Source organism: Oncorhynchus clarkii, chromosome 19, assembly GCF_045791955.1.
Source record: "Oncorhynchus clarkii lewisi isolate Uvic-CL-2024 chromosome 19, UVic_Ocla_1.0, whole genome shotgun sequence".
NCBI classification, from domain to species: domain Eukaryota; kingdom Metazoa; phylum Chordata; class Actinopteri; order Salmoniformes; family Salmonidae; genus Oncorhynchus; species Oncorhynchus clarkii.
In genome coordinates this window covers 49,019,136-49,039,930 of record NC_092165.1, presented here as the reverse complement: position 1 = coordinate 49,039,930, position 20,795 = coordinate 49,019,136, and the positions used below count along the sequence as shown (strand labels likewise).

General features: G+C 40.4%; 1 protein-coding gene across 1 annotated transcript in view; it reads right to left on the bottom strand.

The window, feature by feature from the left end:
- LOC139375344 (beta/gamma crystallin domain-containing protein 1-like) overlaps positions 1-20,256 on the bottom strand; it is a 54,837-nt gene extending 34,581 nt beyond the window's left edge. The window contains exon 1 of the mRNA XM_071117039.1: positions 19,651-20,256. Coding sequence (XP_070973140.1) covers positions 19,651-19,997 — 347 coding nt within the window. The 5' untranslated portion in view covers positions 19,998-20,256. The remainder of the gene's footprint in view (positions 1-19,650) is intronic.
- Between the last annotated feature and the right edge of the window lie 539 nt (positions 20,257-20,795).

The following is a 20,795-nucleotide window of genomic DNA, read 5'->3' as shown; positions in this document are numbered from 1 at the left end:
GTGAGGTTATTTTCCTGACACCACACTCCGAGGGCCCTCACCTCCTCCCTGTAGGCCGTCTCGTCGTTGTTGGTAATCAAGCCTACCACTGTAGTGTCGTTTGCAAACTTGATGATTGAGTTGGAGGCGTGCATGGCCATGCAGTCGTGGGTGAACGGGGAGTACAGGAGAGGGCTCAGAACGCACCCTTGTGGGGCCCCAGTGTTGAGGATCAACGGGGTGGAGATGTTGTTACCTACCCTCACCACCTGGGTGCGGCCCGTCAAGAAGTCCAGTACCCAGTTGAACAGGGCGGGGTCGAGACCCAGGGTCTCGAGCTTGATGACGAGTTGAGGGTACTATGGTGTTAAATGCTGAGCTGTAGTCGATGAACAGCATTCTCACATAGGTATTCCTCTTGTCCAGATGGGTTAGGACAGTGTGCAGTGTGGTTGCGATTGCCTCATCTGTGGACCTATTGGGGAGGGAAGCAAATTGGAGTGGGTCTAGGGTGTCAGGTAGGGTGGAGGTGATATGGTCCTTGACTAGTCTCTCAAAGCACTTCATGATGACGGAAGTGAGTGCTACGGGGCGGTAGTCGTTTAGCTCAGTTACCTTAGCTTTCTTGGGAACAGGAACAATGTTGGCCCTCTTGAAGCATGTGGGAACAGCAGACTGGGATAAGGATTGATTGAATATGTCCGTAAACACACCAGCCAGCTGGTCTGCGCATGCTCTGAAGACGCGGCTGGGGATGCCGTCTGGGCCTGCAGCCTTGTGAGGGTTAACACGTTTAAATGTTTTACTCACGTCGGCTGCAGTGAAGGAGAGTCCGTAGATTTTGGTGGCGGGCCATGTCAGTGGCACTGCATTGTCCTCAAAGCGAGCAAAGAAGTTGTTTATTCTGTCTGGGAGCAAGACATCCTGGTCCGCAACGGGGCTGTTTTTTTTTTTGTAATCCGTGATTGACTGTAGACCCTGCCACATACCTCTTGTGTCTGAGCCGTTGAATTGCGACTCTAGTTTGTCTCTATACTGACACTTAGCTTGTTTGATTGCCTTGCGGAAGGAATAGCTACACTGTTTGTATTCGGTCATATTTCAATCCACGGTTTCTGGTTTGGGAATGTTTTAATAGTTGCTGTGGGTACAACATCACTGTACTCAAAGGGTTTTAAGTTGACTCTGTGTTGTCAATGGAAGTGTTTAGGCTAGCTCACAACCATTGTGCCTTCCCAATATAGTGAGTTATGAGAATCTCTCTTAGAATTCAGAATGGGAACCAGCATTCCACTGTTGATTCTGTTGATCAGTGGAGGCTGCGGAGGGGAAGACAGCTCATAATAATGTCTGGAATGGAATGGCATCAAACACATGGAAACCATGTGTTTGATGGATTTAATACCATTCCAATCCAGCCATTACCACGAGTCCGTCCTCCCCAATTAAGGTGAAACCAACCTCCTGTGCTGTAGATACAGGTGCAACACCATGGATGTGTTCAGAGGGGTGAAATGTTCTGAGACATTTTTAGCAATGTTGAAGATAAATGCACTACACTTAAAAAAACTTTCCCCATCAGTCAATAAGATAATTGTCTTACTCTGCTACATGTGGGACGTTTCAACCACCTGAGTAAAACGAGCAGTCATGTACATTTTTCAACAAAAGAGGTTTGTTTGTTCATCATTGATCAGCATCTTCTGGCTTTGTTATACCATCTTTTCCCACAATAGGGTGTATGCAGAATATATTTTCATCATGACAAAGTTGCCTGATGAGTCATACAGAACCATAAATCACCAAACTGCTACTCTACAGAATCTATTGATTCCGTTGGCATATGTTAAGTTACCCTGGCCATGCCTACTTTGCCAACACATTGAAGCCAGTCTCGTCAGTTAATGATTTATTTGTACAGTGACTTTGGGTAAATAACAAACTGTGCAGAATAGATTGCTGTGACGTTGGGTCTATGAGCCATGAATTAGGGTTGAACCAGGGATCTTTTTAATGCATGAATGGTTTGATTATGATACATTTTTTTCCTAAATTATGCTGAGTTAGCAAGACTTCTACAGACGAAGCATCCATAAAGTTTTATTCTCTTGTTTTCTAGTGCTGCCCACTGGTCACAAACTGGTTGAATCAACATTGTTTTCATGTCATTTCAACCAAAATAAATCTATGTGATGTTGAATCAATGTGAAAAACTGATTGGATTTGGAAAAAAGTCAATTTTAAGATAATTTTATATTTGAATCTAAATCCAATGATATAGTGAAATGTTTTGCTGATTTCAAGTTGAATTCACATTTGTTGACAACTCAACCAAATGTAAATCAAAACTAGACGTTGAACTGACGTCTGTGCCCAGCGGGTGTCTACTTGCAGACAGCGGTATCTGTTCCAACTTCAAGCCCGAAGAGGAAGCACATCTGGCAGAACGTGTTATCTCACATACACAGCTTGATCTGAAAGGATATGAATAAATATGAATGCTAATTGCTTTTTCATTTTTCATAATTAGGACCCTGTGTTTTGGACAATCATGTCACAGGACCTTTCTCATGTTTCATAATGGATAATGACTATGACATATCTAATGCAACAACTATGCACTGAGTAATTATAAAGACCACAGGAACCATCCACACTCCCATGTGGCGCTGTATGCAGATGCAACATATTAACCATGCAGCAAATCAATATGACTTGAGGTCTGCGATCGGAAGTCAAATAAGTAAGATGGAACAAAACACACAAAAGCAATCGTTACGTAATTACATAAACTTAACCCCCAACCTTGCCCTTTGACCTCAGTAAGACATCAGTCAACAGTTTTGGGTAAACATTTCCTTAGTCTCTCTATCAGTTTGCAGCCTCTGAACAAGTCTGAGGCCTAAATCAACCAGCTCCAAACTGCTTGGAGTCTTTCTCTGTTACTCCATGCCATCTGATGCCATCCCTCCCTACACTCTTAGATAAAAGGGTTTCAAAAGAGTTCTTTGGCTGTCCCAATAGGAGAACCCTTTTTGGTTACAGATAGAACTATTTTGCGTTCCATGTAGAACACTGTGGAAAGGGTTCTACATGGAACTGAAAAGGGTTCTACCTGGAACCCAAAGGGTTCTTCAAAGGGTTCTCCTATGGGGACAGCCAAATGACATTTTTAAGCCCTGTTTATACGTGGTTCTAACATGCATATTTTGTCCTGATCGGATTGTGCCCACATTTTTAGACTGGTGTAGACGATTAAAATACTCATTGTGATCTGATTGTAATCAGATCTTCCTGGCCACCTCCGGTGGTAGTCAGGGACTCATTGTATCTGAATAGCAATCAAGTATAAACAGATATGGATGGATAAAACATTTAAATAATTATATCGGCCTCAAAATCATCGACAGGTAGCACCATTGACTTATGGCATCAATAATTGTCTTAAAATAAATAAATATTATTTTGAAAGAATATCTGTTAAATAATCTGCATACAGGGAGGCACCAGGAAATCTGGTTACATTGTGGACAGAGTGGATGGATAAGAGACACATTTTATCACCATGTGTAGATGCTACGTCTTCAATGTGGACACAATCAGAATGTGGATAAGATCAGGACAAAGGACGTGTCACGCCCTGAGCATAGAGAGCTGTTTATTCTCTATGTTGGTTGTGGCGTGATAGTGACTAGGGTGGGTCATCCAGATGATTAGTGATTTGTTGGCCTGGTATGGTTCCCAATCAGAGACAGCTGTTTATCATTGTCTCTGATTGGGGATCATATTTAGGCATCCATTTCCCCATTGTGCTTTGTGGGATCTTGACTATGGATAGTTGCCTGTTAGCACTGTTATTTAGCTTCACATTTTGTTTGGTATTTTGTCGTTTTTTGTTCGGTGTTCATTTAATAAAGGAAAATGTACGCCTACCACGCTGCACCTTGGTCCACTCATTTCGGCGAGCATGACAGGACGCATGTTAGCAACAGGTATCAATTTGGCTTTAGGCTCTAGATAAAACCTTTTTTTACTAAGAGTGTAGGAGATATTCAGATCTGGCACAATTCAACATAACAGGAAATACAGGCGGGTAATATTAAGTTATTTGAGATTTTCTGAAACACTAACATTCTAACTTGTTTTTAGACATTTTGGAAGTTCAATGAACTGTTGTGCAACTCCATTGGTCACTCCCACTAGTTTCCTGGGTATGTTTAGGAAATATGGCAGCTAGCCTACAGTGAAGTTATAGTATTACAGAAGTAGAACTGCCTCCCACGCAACATAACAGACGCTCTCAAGCAGATCATTTAGACAACACACTGTAATGTTGCAGAATAGTCAACAGAGGAGTTGACTGATAAAAGCCAGCAGCAGCCTAGCCACAGAGCATTATCCTCCTCAGTAAAACAATGGCTCTGTTGTTTTGCATTAACTGTATCAATACACTTTTACAATGGCAAAGCTCAACACAGCTGTTCAGTCAGCAAGGCTGGGTATCAAACACACACACACACACACACACACACACACAGAACAGCTTGGCACAGGCTACAGCTTGGCACATATCAATGGTATCAAAACAGTCACATGACTCGCATCACTCATCATATAGAAACAGACACAAACATTTTTAATAAACGTATGCAGGGAACGAACCTGTGGGACTTCATAAAGTCAAACAAGGGATGGAGTGAAGTCAAGGCATGACTCATACATCATTCTACAGGTTATGAGTGGGGCTGGCTGGGTGAGTCACCAGTGGCTGTTGAAAGATATATTTGCTCCTACCAGGCCCAATCTAATGCAAACTCCAAAACAAACTTTAACCGCTCTAGTTTGGACAGCAGCTTACAATAGCTGAATGATGCATATGTTTGAGTTTAATGAATGCATATAGAATATGAACATTAAATATCATTAAATGTGAATATGAACATTAAACACTATATAGCGCTCTGTGAACACACAGTACAGTACACAATTACCAGCAGAAAGCTGAAAGATAGAGCTACTGAACCTGAAACAATTACTGGAGACCAGTACAGTAGAGAGTAATAAAGACTCCATTTATCACTTTTTTAATCATCAAGGGACTGAGAAACAAGTGTGATGTTACCACAACAGCCCAATGCAGTGTGATCTGCTCGGATGACATGCTTTCACAACCAGGCCTGTCGTAACCCTGAACGTGTTGACTTTGGAGGAGGATGAGGAAAGAACGCACATTCATCCTGGCACTTATCTCTCTCCCCTGTTCACTGCTCCACATAAAGATAGACATCTTTGGGACATGTATAACGCAACACTTGACATGATGATGTTATGTCCATAATAACAACCTATGCAATGGTATTTCGATTAGTTTAGCATGAATGTGCAAGCTTTCAATTTCTGACAAATGGACCATGTGCTGTATTGGAATAATTTGTATTTAAAATATCACCAGAAAAAAAGTGGGTGGCACAGAAACAAGCACACCATATCTCCAAGTAAGCAAGTAGCCATGTCCGAGCCAGAATGGACACACCAGATGTCTGATTGTTAGTAAAAACAGGGTAAAGGGAATGGTGATAGGAAACAAATTTTTTCTTCAAACAGTCATGCAGTCTGTATGCTGCAATAATGACTAAGTCCAGAACTACCTTAACAAAGACAGCTTTATTTCCACTGGACAATGACTGGTGTCAGGCATGGTGTAGGCATGATACCTACTGCAGGTCTTTGTTGGATATTACTCGTGGGTTTGTGTGTAGATATACTATGTGATTTTATCTTCGTATACATGTTTGTTCAGGGGGTTAAGAGGTTCAAAGCAGGGTTATGTTTTCATTGCAGCCCCCTAGAGAGATTGTTTCTCTCTCTCTCTCTCTCTCTCTCTCTCTCTCTCTCTCTCTCTCTCTCTCTCTCTCTCTCTCTCTCTCTCTCTCTCTCTCTCTCTCTCTCTCTCTATGACATGACATTTTGAGCTGTAGAGATTTGCAGATTGATAAGAACTGCATTACCAACAGTCTGAAGGTAATGCAGCAGGTGTCAAAACAAACACATTCACAAGAGTAGCTTGGTTTCCATCCAATTGGCGACCAATTGATGACTGTACCGAAAAATAAATAAACGAGTTACATAGGTTAACTCTACTAAAAATGTCACAAAACATGTTGCTTTATATAGCGAATGTGCCCAATCTGGCATTGGCACGTGCGCTCTAGCCAACATCTCGCAGATAGAGTGTGGGTATAGCCTACATGATTAAATTTGTCAAACGGCAGCCAAGCATCGATCATCATGTGACCACAATAAGGCATTTAGTATGTATTTCATCTGTAGCCTAATAAACCGTATGCTTTCCAGAGTCGTGACAACATGTCATTGCATGACTCCAAGTTTACTTCAATACGATGGTTATTATATCAATATTTACACATAAAAGTATTTCCACTGCCATTTCTCGCATAATACATTTTAATGACACAAAAAGATCCCACCTTGTCTACAGTGGTGTAAAGTACTTAAGTAAAATACTTTAAAGTACCACTTAAGTATTTTTGGGGTTAATCTGTACTTTACTGTTTATTTTTTACAACTTTACATTTTATTTCACTATATTCCTAAAGAAAATAATGTACTTCTTACTAGCATAATGAATTCTACTGACACAAAATGATCCCACGTTGTCTAGCAAATTTACTAGTTTGGTAGACATTTGGAAAGTTTAGTGACAAATTAGCTCTTTCCATCAGGCCTGTCATGACATTTTTTTATCCAACAAGCATTTTACGGGCATAAAAAGGTTGGATGGAAACCTGGTTAATGTAGTTTGTTTAGTCAAACTACAATTTATATAGACTCAAACCTCCGCCCTATGTTGTGGCACAGAGTCCCCTGTCTTACAGCTCGAGACATTGGGTAAACAAATCAGTCCATTAAAACAAACTAATCCAGGTGTATGCACACATACACGCAGGGATAACAGGATGTGCACACACACACACACACACACACACACACACACACACACACACACACACACACACACACACACACACACACACACACACACACACACACAAACACACACACACACACACACACACACACACACCTATAATGCCCTCACCCAGATTGCTTTTCATTGGCTTTGGATGTAAAAACAATGCTACTCCTTTAATTTCAAGTCCTCTATTCCTAGGTCAGATCATTGTCACATGCCACCAGCTAATCTGGCCTTTTAACTAACTACAACTGAATCTGGATCAGTTGTAAAATGTTGCATATCTATCTAGACTCAGACCAAACCGGCCACATTCTTTTGACTGATTGATTGTCTCTGCTGTAACCAAGAGGCTTGGTCTTGCAAGCTAGCCACCTTCCGACTTTGACTGTAGACAAATCAGTCCATTAAACAGTGATGATGCTTCACAATGGAAACGATGCAGCCATGTGGGGCTGGGGCTCTTCAGCCTCAGAAGGCCTTCCCTAATGATCATACCAGTCATAGTCCTCCTCCCCTGACAGACAGCCCATATATACCGTATACAGGGGTATTTTGAAATACAGACGGTATGATTTTAAATACTCACTCACTTATCTTCGCTCGCTCCTTGGAGCACAGTGAACGCCACGCCATCCTATTCTAGGCAAGGTCCCAGGCTGATGTGGTGTTGGGTCCCAGGCTGATGTGGTGTTGAGTACCAGGTTGTGTAGGACAACCTCCAACTGGTGACCAAACCAGACTCTCGTTCTTTATCTTGGGTGTGGCCAGTTGGGGGATGGCTCCTTGAGGACAAGGGCAGGCTCCAGAGGTGGGTTTGATCTGACCAGGTGACCAAACAGTCGGAGTCGGGAGTTGGTTAGCTTGCAAGATCAAGCTTCTTGGTTACAGAAGAGACAATCAATCCTCTCCTGGATCAAGTGTGAGTAGCCTTTTGAGATAGTTGCATAACTTTATGAGCCAGGTTTGTCTGTCCTCTCTTGAGCTTGTGAGCATTTAGCTAGTGTCTGCTATGGGTAATCACTAGTACTTTGTTGGCATAATATTTTTTTAAATAACGTTTGAATAGAAATAGCGGCCCTTGTGTGCACTGCTGGTAATACCGTATAGCCAGCCGGGTATGGTACAGGTACGGTATGAAGGTATGGAAATCTGGATACGGCCCAACCCTGTTTACAAAGACCTAAATGATATTTTAAAAAATATGTAATACAACCTTTTACTTCAGGCTATGGTAGGGTAAGACACTTGTACTAAGCTCAAGAATCTAAATGACCATTGAACAGCAAAACCTGCATTGTCTCAAAATACAAGAGTTGGCCTTAAAGAGACACGACAACACCACCTACTCAATGCCCATCGGTGTCAGTACAAAGCTCTAGGCTACGTCCAGCCCTGTCCGTCCTTTGATTGTGTCAGTAATTATGCGTTGATGCTTAAAGTCTATATTAGAGTGTCATGGTTTTGTATGTACTGTGATCTTTTTTCTGCTTTCTGATGTAGTGTTGATGAATTTGGTTGGTTTTGTTTTCTATTTAATGTTTGAAATGCACTTTACAAATAAAATATTGTTATTATTAAATACTGTTATTATTATTAATTTAACCTGTGGATGTAGACAGACATCTGAAAAAAGTGGGGAGAGAAAATAATAAAGACCAATTGAGCAGGGATCAACACTAGTGTCACTCAGACATAGTGGTTACATGGTTACTGACACCTTGCTAACCACCTCGCTCAATGGGTAAATGGCTGTTAAGCTAAGTATTTCCTAGTTTTCTTAATGCATGCATTTTGTTTTTAAATGACCTAATAAAGGACTAGTTAAACAACTAATTTAATTCAGGAGAGAAAATTCTACAAGATCTCTCAACCTTGGTTCCAGGTTCATACCATACACATTCCATTTCACTGAATACAATATATATATAAAAATTCAAGTTAGACTTCTCAAAAGGCACCGAATTGATGTAACGAAACAGGGATCAATGAGCTGACATAGACAGAATGGAGAATCAATGTCTTATCTAATGGTCCTAAAGTAGGCACTATTTGTCAAAGCTTTGCTGGCTAAGTGCATTCCTCTGGAGTGACTCTGCTGATCTAGGGAACAAGGGGCAGGTATGTGAATAAATTATGTCACATCAGAGGAGATTTACTGCAGATTTCTCTGATAAAGAAAAGCCGTTCAAGCCTGGGGGATATGAATCATGTGAGCAGGGAATGTTTCAATAGTTGAAAACTTGATTGGAACTACAGTAGAACCATCTAGAATGTATTGCAATGGTGATCAATCAACACATTTTATTGATATGTCTGAAACATCATGTCAGATGATGAACTTCGCCACTGTGTCTGCATGCTGCGTCTCACCACAATATTATCAGTCAAACATTGTGGCAGCTTTCCTTTTGCTCTACAGGAAGTTGCATACAAACACTCTCCCTTGGCCAGCTGGGATCAAAGTCAAAGCAGGGAGCTGGAGAGAGACCACTGACAGACTGACTCTGATCTGCAGCAGTTGGCAGTCAGGCTGCTTCTGTTTATTGTTCATCAACTCCATCCACAGACGTGCAAATAACTGGTTATTACAGATACTATATGTGTCAGCTTCTGTTTGTATGTACACAATCTGTACCTGAACTGCCACATTCCCACAAAACCTATAGACAATAACATCCAATCATTCAAATGTATAATGAATCATAGGATATGAATCATACAGTATATGAATCATACAGTAAATGAATCATAGGATATGAATCATACAGTAAATGAATCATAGGATATGAATCATACAGTATATGAATCATACAGTATATGAATCATACAGTAAATGAATCATAGGATATGTGGTGTGTTAGAAATTGCTTCACTTGATCATCCAATCTACCTGGCCCTGCTCCACATCCTCCTCCCAGGCACACACCACAACGTGGCTGTGACATATCATACTGGAGAGCCTGTCAGTACAGAGGCTAGTAAGAATATCAAACACGAGTCCACTCAGCCATACTGCTAGAGACTTGTTTGTAAAGCTCATAGCCTCAAGTTCTGATTCCGTATCGTGGCGAAACATGCATGTTGGGGGAGTAGGACTACATGAGAGAAATTCAACAAAAATATTCTCATTCATGCTCTGCTCTTATGTTACTCCTGTCCAAAACATTAACTGACTACATAGCGTAAAATGTACAATACAACCACAAAATGCATACACGGATGAACACAAATACACATACAGTACTCATTGGCCTACACTGCATTGCACCAGGCCTAAGAACACCCATTAACTGTGTGTAATCCACAATATACCATGGGCTGTCATGCCTTATTACTTATTATAAACAGGGTCGTTTGAGCCCTGAATTCTGGATTGGCTGAAAGCCGTGGTATATGAGACAATATACGGTACCATTGGTATGACGCAACACTACTTGTGTACTGTTCTAATTACGTTAGTAACCTGTTTATAATAGCAATAAGGCACCTCATGGGTTTGTGGTATATGGCCAATATACCATGGCTCAGGGCTGTATGCAGTCCTCAGTGCTGCCTCGTGCCTAAGAACAGCCCTTAGCTGTGGTATATTGGCTATATACCACAAACCCAGGCCTTATTGCTTACAAATGCCATTACTCAATTCATATACTTTAGCACACAAAAAAAGAGCAAACACATGTCAATCAAAATGAACCCTTTCTGTCACAAAAAGCTGTAGACCTAAATTGAGCTATTGATTCTATACACTACAGTACAGTACAGTATGAAGAGCATAGAAGTAAAATAAAAATACAGTTATTCAAGCTGTAAGGTTGTGAATGTTTGGTCAAACTGTGCAAACTGAATATGTGGGTTCTATCTAAAACCGAAATATCACTTCCTACTATTACTTCGAATGAAGGAAAATTAGTAAGGCCAAACAAAAAAGGAACTCTTTTTCAGGTATGGTTGGTCTTATCATTCCAAAGGAACTCTGTTTCAGGTATGGTTGGTCTTATAATTCCAAAGGAACTCTGTTTCAGGTATGGTTGGTCTTATCATTACAAAGGAACTCTGTTTCAGGTATGGTTGGTCTCATAATTCCAATATGGGTCAGCAGGGCAGCAAATATTAGAAAGGGAAGCTGAAGAAATGCTAGAAGAACTAAAAGCCATGGGTTACTTGGTTAAAAAAGTTGAAATGGAGATGGATGATCAAGTAAGAATCTGAAGTTTACCAAAAGCATCTACAGTACAAAATAACCTTATGGCACAGTGCAAATGGTATGTGACATGTCTTTTCTCACCCACAACCATAACTTCAGGCATGCTGGAGCCATGAACTACTGTAGCAACACACTACACCTCACACACTTTTGGCTTGCAGTCTGGCAACTGTGCCTCCTAACAACCCAGAAGGATATCATTCCATATCCTTATTCAAGGATTGTATGACTACTCCGTACACACTTTCAGCTGAAGGCCATTTGAGACCGTACACTTATTTTGAGCAGAAGACATGTCATTCAAGAGGGTAAAAGCTACTGCAAAACGTATACCTGATGACTGAGAATAAAGGACAGCACTAGTTACTGTAGGGTGCTAAAAAATGGGTTTGTAAAGGTGTTGTTGACAGAGTACGGTAGAAGGTTTGTTATGTTATGTAAACTGAATGGTCTGTGTTTCTTTGATGGTATCAGTAGGAGGAAAACAACATTGTCTCTGAATTAATTTGATTGAATTTGATTTATTAGGATCCCCATTAGCTGAAGTCAATGGCGACAGCTAGTCTTACTGGGGTCCGACATGTAACTAAAAAGACATTACAGACAAAATACTTTACAATTGACATACATTTAAGAACATTAACATGTAGTGTTGGTGTGTGTGCATCTATCAGTTACACATACATGTCAGTACATACACACAACAAGTAGGTCACATGTTGGGACTGTGAAAAGACCCCTGGTGACATGTCTGATGAGGTAAGTGTGTGTGTCAGTGCTGTGTGTAACAATTTTGAATTTCCAACACATTAACATTTCTCATAAAAACAAGAAGTGAAGCAATCGGTCAATTTGTCATTCTACCCATAATTTCCTATAAAATATCAATTTACACCATTTGTTATATAATTGATCTTGGCTTCATAATACAGTTTCTTCTTATTTTTGCTGAGTTTAGTCACATATTTTCTTATCTTGCAGTAAACCAGCCAGTCAGTTGCTCAGCCAGACTTATTAGCCACTCATTTTGCCCCATCTCTTACAACCATACAGTTTTTTGGAAGTTTACATACACCTTAGCCAAAAACATTTCAACTCAGTTTTTCACAAATCCTGACATTTAATCCTAGTAAAATATTCCCTGTCTAAGGTCAGTTAGGATCACCACTTTATTTTAAGAATGTGACATTTCAGAATAATAGTAGAGAGAATGATTTATTTCAGCTTTTATTTATTTCATCACATTCCCAGTGGGTCAGAAGTTTACATACACTCAATTAGTATTTGGTAGCATTGCCTTTAAATTGTTTAACTTGGGTCAAACGTTTCAGATAACCTTCCACAAGCTTCCCACAACACGTTGGGGGAATTTAGGCCCATTCCTCCTGACAGAGCTGGTGCAACTGAGTCAGGTTTATAGAACTCCTTGCTCGCACACACTTTTTCAGTTCTGCCCACAAATGTTCTATGGGATTGAGGTCAGGGCTTTGTGATGGCCACTCCAATACCTTGACTTTGCTATCCTTAAGCCATTTTGCCACAACTTTGGAAGATTGTTTGGGGTCATTGTCCATTTGGAAGACCCATTTGTGACCAAGCTTTAACTTTCTGACTGATGTCTTGAGATGTTGCTTCAATATATCCACATCATTTTCCTACCTCATGATGCCATCTAGTTTGTGAAGTGTACCAGTCCCTCCTGCAGCAAAGCACCCCCACAACATGATGCTGCCACCCCCGTGCATCACAGTTGGGATGGTGTTCTTCGGCTTGCAAGCCTCCCCCTTTTTCCTCCGAACATAACGATGGTCATTATGGCCAAACAGTTCTATTTTTGTTTCATCAGACCAGAGGACATTTCTCCAAAAAGTATGATCTTCGTCCCCATGTGCCGTTGCAAACCGTAGTCTGGCTTTTTTATGGCAGTTTTGGAGTAGTGTCTTCCTCCTTGCTGAGTGGCATTTCAAATTATGTCGATATAGGACTCGTACTTTTGTACCTGTTTCCTCAGGCATCTTCACAAGGTCATTTGCTGATGTTCTGGGATTGATTTGCACTTTTTGCACCAAAGTACATTCATCTCTAGGAGACAGAACACATCTTCTTCCTGAGCGGTATGACGGCTGTGTGGTGCCATGGTGTTTATACTTGCGTACCATTGTTTGTACAGATGAACGTGGTACCTTCAGGCATTTGGAAATTGCTCCCAAGGATGAACCAGACTTGTGGAGGTCTACAATCTTGGCTGATTTCTTTTGATTTTCTCATGTCAAGCAAAGAGGCACTGAGTTTGAAGGTAGGCTTTGAAATACATCCACAGGTACACCTCCAACTGACTCAAATTATGCTTCTAAAGCCATGACATCATTTTCTGGAATTTCCCAAGCTGTTTAAAGGCACAGTCAACTTAATGTATGTAAACTTCTGACCCACTGGAATTGTGATATAGTGAGTTATAAGTGAAATAATATGTCTGTAAACAATTGTCAGAAAAATGACTTCAAAAGTCAAAATTATTCAAAGTTATTGCCAAAATGCACTAACCGTCTTGCCAAAATTATAGTTTGTTAACAAGACATTTGTGGAGTGGTTGAAAAACAAGTTTTAATGACTCCAACCTGAGTGTATGTAAACTTCCGACTTCAACTGTACATTCAGCAGTCCATTAATTAGTTGGTGTGTGTAAGTGTCTGTGTGTGCTGCGGGACCCATAGGCTTGGCTTTCTCATCCCTTCCAGGCTTTTGGGAGGGAGGACGGACAATGAGCCTTTCATTGCGGATGTAAGCAATGAACGCATGCATATTTGCAAGGCCAATTACACTGGAAAGCACCTTGTGAGTCCCACCATGTACAATCAGTGGTGTAGAGGCTAAACGCAAGTAAAATGCAGTTTGTCCACCTTTTGTATTTTGCGCGACAGTTTAGCCACCTTCAGTGGAAAAATGCAATGAAAGTATAGGAAGCAACTGGTAACAGAATTTACCAACACCCCTTTTTTTACCACTACATCACACAATAGAATGTATTTGTCTGACAGTGGAACCCAGTTAGGTTGTGGTTGTTGGTTATCATCTAGTGGGGATGTTATGGAATATGTTAATGGAAAACATATACAGTACACTTGCACAGCCATGAGAAGAGTCTATAGCTTGTTGAAAGTAATGTATTTTCTTAACTTTAGCTCCACCGTAAGGACAACATAACACTGTCATTGTCATGAGATAACCACCATGAACAATTAGCAGCTGTCATGACTGTTTATGCCATATGGTATGTCATGTGTAGCTTCAAAATACGTTTAAACTATCGAGAAACATTTCCTCAACCCCATTCCTCAGCTTTCCAAACTGTGGCAGGGTTAGGCTGTTTAAAATTACAGACTGCACATTTAAATACACCAAACATTTAAGAACAAAATAACTATAAAATACAGCTTAACATAATTTGCTTTCCATTTTTAATTTTCACCTCTTTCACCCCTATCACACCTTGCTGTTACTTCTCTTGCTTTTCCCATTGATATGCTGTTGCTGCTTGCTGGTAAATTCCCCATTTTGTCTCACAGATGGATGGATGCCAGTCATGACCCAAACTTCAGATCAAACTTGTCTGCCTTCAACAGTTAACAAAACCGGCGCAAGTCCGAACTAGACAAGCAGGAACAAGACACCTCACTGGTTTACCTGTACAAACTGCCACAGGGAAAATATTCACTCTGCTCTGCGTTTAAAATGAAATGAATACATCAAAACACATTTCAGTCGACAAACACCTCCGGTGTGGTAGGACACACACGACCATAAGGAGGATTATTTAGTTGAACTTGAGAAACATATGTCTGGTCTGGTGGTGTTTTGTTACAGTATTTATTTATTGTTTACTTAAGAATGTATTTACAAAATAAACTGAACACTTATTTTTTCTTAAAACTGCATTGTTGGTTAAGGGCTTGTAAGTAAGCATTTCACTGTAAGGTCTAGACCTGCGCATGTGACAAATACAATTTGATTTGATTACCCGGGATTCAGGGTTGTAATCTATGTAAATATTTGAGGAGCTCAGTTTATCTTTATAAGTGTAGAGTGCAGATGGAGAAGTGCATATTACCGAGCCTGGTCCCAGATCTGTTTGTGCTATCTTGCCAACTCCTTGTGACTCATTGTTTGGAATGAAAATTACCCAGCCCAGTCATACCAGATAGGCCTATATCTGTTGAAATCCAGTAGCTGATCCCAACTACATTGCTAACAACACACACACACACACACACACACACACACACACACACACACACACACACACACACACACACACACACACACACAATATGCAGGTGTGCAGGTCATGAGCAATCACAAAAAATGTTTATTTTATTTTGTGAATTTTTACCCCTTTTTCTCCCCAATTTTGTGGTATCCAACCAATTGTTGTAGTAGCTACTATATTGTCTCATCGCTACAACTCCCGTACGGGCTCGGGATTGACGAAGGTTGAAAGTCATGCGTCCTCCGATACACAACCCAACCAAGCCGCACTGCTTCTTAACACAGCGCGCATCCAACCCGGAAGCCAGCCGCACCAATGCGTCAGAGGAAACACCATGCACCTAGCCACCTTGTTTAGCGCACACTGCGCCCAGCCCGCCACAGGAGTCGCTGGTGCGCGATGAGTCAAGGACATCCCTACCGACCAAGCCCTCCCTAACCCGGACGACACTAGGCCAATTGTGCGTCACCCCACGGACCTCCCGGTCGCGGCCGGTTACGACAGAGCCTGGGCGCGAACCCAGGGAATCTGATGGCACAGCTGGCGCTGCAGTACAGCGCCAGCGCCACCCGGGAGGCCAAATCACACATTATTTGATAAAGAAAGTACACTGTAAAGGAGTGGTCGTGAAATTGACAGTAATTTACAGGCAGCTCAGTGTCAAGTAAAATTATGTATTTCATATTACAGTACACCTACTGTAATATAAATATGGTATCAAAAAAAGTACTGTACAATACTGTAAAATGTACTGTATTAGGACTATTCTGTCAAAAAGTAAATTCTACCGTAATCGTGATGAATTAATGAATGGATAGATGAAACTCATTGAGGGAAGGGGTTTGTATTTCACAGTATCTTATTGTAATTACAAGGGATTGGCACAAGCAGCTTGGCCGCTAGGTAAAGTGTTTGCATATAACAGCATATTAATGAATATATGGTGTTTTATATCACTTGCACCTCTAGAGTCCTTAACAAAGGTTTCCAAACCGGCAGCGACTACAAGACAAAACAGACCAAAAGGACATGGCAAAATGCAATCTGTCCCCTATATACTGTATTTCAAATTGATTGGGCACTATAACCACATACTGTACCAGTTACATTGGTACAGCATTTTCACAGGCCGATTTATTTTCCATCACTCACAGCTGAAGATATTAGCATTTTATATTCATCCAATGACTGCCATGTTTTGGATGACGTGATGATATTGTCGCTGCTCACGCTGGTTCCTGTGCGCACTGAATACTAGTGTGCATGTGAAGTTGGGCTGTGTAAAATATAGACAGTCCATGAATCAGTGTATGCGAACGTGAGTAGATTATGTTGAAAACAACGGTCAGACATCTTGGACGCAGTCTCCAGTTCTTTATACCTCAGTGGTGAAATAACAGTACCATTTGAAAATGAGAAATTCTTTCCCTGCCCACCACATTTTCGCAAAATGCACCATAATTTACAGTATGCTGTAGTAAAATGTTTCAGGGTATTTTACTCTTGATATCCCCCAAATTACTGTAGAAATGACAGTTTTCCATTTCAGTGTAGCCAGTTCTGATATTGCTTAAGATATAAGACAAGAAAGTGGGATAAGGATTAGGCCATCAGTTGAGGATCTGGGATAACTCCATAGTGATTTAAAAGCTAAGCTATTCTTAATCACATCTCTGATTGTGCATAACTTATTGCTCAATAAAGTAAAATCCCCAATAATTATTTATAGAGGGCTTTTAGGGTAGGCAAATCATACTGTTGAAATCAGTCTATATATTAATTTGTTGTCAGAAGTATAACTCTCCCTGAGATTAGGTGCCTGTATCATAGCCTAAATGCTGGCTAACTGTACATTTGAATACCAAGCAGGTGCTGACAGGTATCAACGCAGGTAGGCGGCACGGTAAGACATGAATGGATGGCATGAAAAATTGGGGGCAAACTAGGATAGGTAGGCCTATCTATTTTGTGTCTTACCTTTAACCACAAAATCTAGGCTACCTACAGTGCCTTCAGAAAGTATTCACACCCTTGACTTTTTCAACATTTTGCTGTGTTAAAGCCTGAATTTAGAATGGATAACATACAAATGTATAAAAAATGAGAAGCTGAAACGTCTTGAGTCAATAAGTATTCAACCCCTTTGTTATGGAAGCCTAAATAAGTTAACAAGTCACATAATAAGTTGCATGGACGCACTCTATGTGCAATAATAGTGTTTAACATGACTACCTCATCTCGGTACCCCACACATACTGAATCTGTAAGATCCCTCGGTCGAGCTGTGAATTTCAAACACAGATTCAACCACAAAGACCATGGAGGTTTTCCAATGCCTTGAAAAGAAGGGCACCTACTGGTAGATGGGTGAAAAATACAAAAAAAGCAAACATTGAATATCCCTTTGAGCATGGTGAAGTTGTTCATTACTCTTTGGGTGGTGTATCAATACAGCCAGTCACTACAAAGATACAGGTGTCCTTCCTAACTTAGTTGCCGGATAGGAAGGATACCGCTCAGAGATTTCACCATGAGGCCGATGGTGATTTTAAAACAGTTACAGAGATTATTGGCTGTGATAGCAGAAAACTTAGGATGGATCAACAACATTGTAGTTACTCCACAATACTCACCTAATTGACAGAGTGAAAAGATGGAACCCTGTACAGAATAAAAAATATTCCAAAACATACATCCTATTTGCAACAAGGACCTAAAATAATACTGGAAAAAAAAAGAGGAAAGCAATTAACTTTTTGTTTTGGATACAAAGTGTTATGTTTGGGGAAAATCCAAATTTACCCCAAAATCCATATTTTCAAGCATAGTTGTGGCTGCATAATGTTATGGGTATGCTTGTAATCATTAATAACTGGGGAGTTTTTCAGGATAAAAAATGTACCTCTATGGGATCTGTGTCCCGTCCATGGGATGGTTGAGCTAACATAGGCTAATGTGATTAGCATGAGGTTGTAAATAACAAGAACATTTCCCAGGACATAGAAATTTCTGATATTGTCAGAAAGCTTAAATTATTGGTAATGTAACTGCACTGTCCAATTTACAGTAGCTATTATAATTAAATAATACCATGCTATTGTTCGAGGAGAATGCAGTGCAGTTTTGAACTTGAAAAGTTATTCATAAATAAATTAGGCACATTTGGGCAGTCTTGATACAAACGGTTGAACAGAAATGCAATGGTTCATTGGATCAGTCTAAAACTAGTGGCCATAATCTAAATTCCGCTTGGGCTGGAATTACACATTATGGCCTTTCTCTTGCATTTCAAAGATGATGGTACAAATTATTTTTTTTCAACTGTTATTTTGTTCTTTGTATTATCTTTTACCAGATCTAATGTGTTATATTCTCATACATTCCTTTAATATTTCCACAAACTTCAAAGTATTTCCTTTACAATGGAATCAAGAATATGCATATTCTTGCTTCAAGGCCTGAGCTACCGGCAGTTAGATTTGGGTATGTCTTTTTAGGTGAAAATTGAAAAAAAGGGGTGGATTGAAAAACACTTAAGGAATGGAGCTATAAGCGCAGGCTAAATCCTAGAGGAAAACTTGGTTCAGTTTGCTTTCCACCAGACACTGGGAGATGACTTTACCTTTCAGAAGGACAATAACTTAAATCACAAGGCCAAATCTACACTGGAGTTGCTTACCAAGAAGACAGTGAACAATCCTGACTGGCCGAGTTACAGTTTTGACTTAAATCTACTTGAAAATCAATGGCAAGTCCTGAAAATGGTTTTCTAGCAATGATCAACAACCAATTTAGAGCTTGAAGAATTTAGAAAAAAATGATGGGCAAATGTTGCACAATTCAGGTGTGGAAAGCACTTAGACACTCACAGCTGTAATCGCAGCCAAAGGTGCTTCTACAAAGTATTGACTCAGGGGTGTGAATACTTACGTAGATGAGACATTTCTGTATTTCACTTCCAATACATTTGAAAACATTTCTACAAACATGTTTTCACTGTTATTATGGGGTATTGTGTGTAAATGGATGAGAAAAATAAATCCATGAAATTCCTTTTGAATTCAGGCTGTACAACAAAATGGTGAATAAGTTTTAATAATTTCTGAAGGCACTAAATGGTGTATCCTGGTACACAAATCAAGGTGATAATAGACCTACCCCAGTGAGCACAATTTCGATAAGGTAAATAAAGGTTTAATTTACATGTTACTGCTGAAGCTGTGGAGCCCGTCAGCACCGTTATAGAACAGTGGGTCGTCGATGCGCCCTTCCTCCTTTGAGCCTTTCTTCTTGAGCTGCAAGGACAAGAACCGCTTCTTCTTCTTTTTCTTCTCACATGCTGGACTCCTATGCAGCGTCCCATCCAGGGGGCTGACGGGACTGACAAGTCCGGGACTCGACGGTAAACTCGGGCCTGGGCTCGCAAGCTCTCCATCTCCATATGAAGTTGCATCTTTAAATGTGTGCTTTTCCCCGTCCTTGTTTTCTTTATCCAGTGGCTTTGTTTTATGAAACAAATTCTTTATTTTTAATGTTCCTGATTTACTCATGGTTGCCCGAAATGCTGCTTTTAAAAAAAAGTCGATAATAGACTTATTTGAAAAAAAACTATACAACAATTGAAATGTGAAACCAAAAAAATTGATAGAACCAATCCATGCAGACTATTTGTAGACTACAGCGATTGAAAAAGCGCATACCAAGTGCCCAAGCGCGTGTTTCCAAATGCGCAGCGATAAAGATTCTCTACCCGTCTACCCGTGAAACTCCTAAATGTTTAAACTCCCTCACTGCAGAGTGTCGTCTTCCGGGTATTAACGGAGTTCAAGCACATATAGTAGGTAGTCTTGGTTCATTGTCAGAGCCACCTGCAGCTACAGGTAAAATGTGTTCATATCTGTCACAGTGATATATGACATAAATCACACATTGCTCATGCAGAGCTGTATGCACTTTTCTGCACAGCCTGGCCTCAGAGCAATACGAAATGTGCTTTTCATCTTTCTGAGCACCTCCAAGTCTATGATACCTATTATTAGTCTAATAAATTACTTGAAACATAAACAAAAGTAGAGGTTGGACAGGCGGGTGTAATCCACAACCATTTAGCAATCTTAAGGTTATATGTACGAGTTGCATCCGGGACAACTGTAGCATTTAAGCTAACCCTTCCCCTAACACTTATTATACATTTAAACAACGGGTGGTTCTAATCTTGGACGCTGATGGGTTAAAACCGTATTCCAGCAGGTGTCTATTCAACAAATTTACCAATGGCTAAAGCTATGATATTGAAATGCCTATTTACTCTGTTCCATCTCACTGCGCAATCAATCCACTGTCTCATC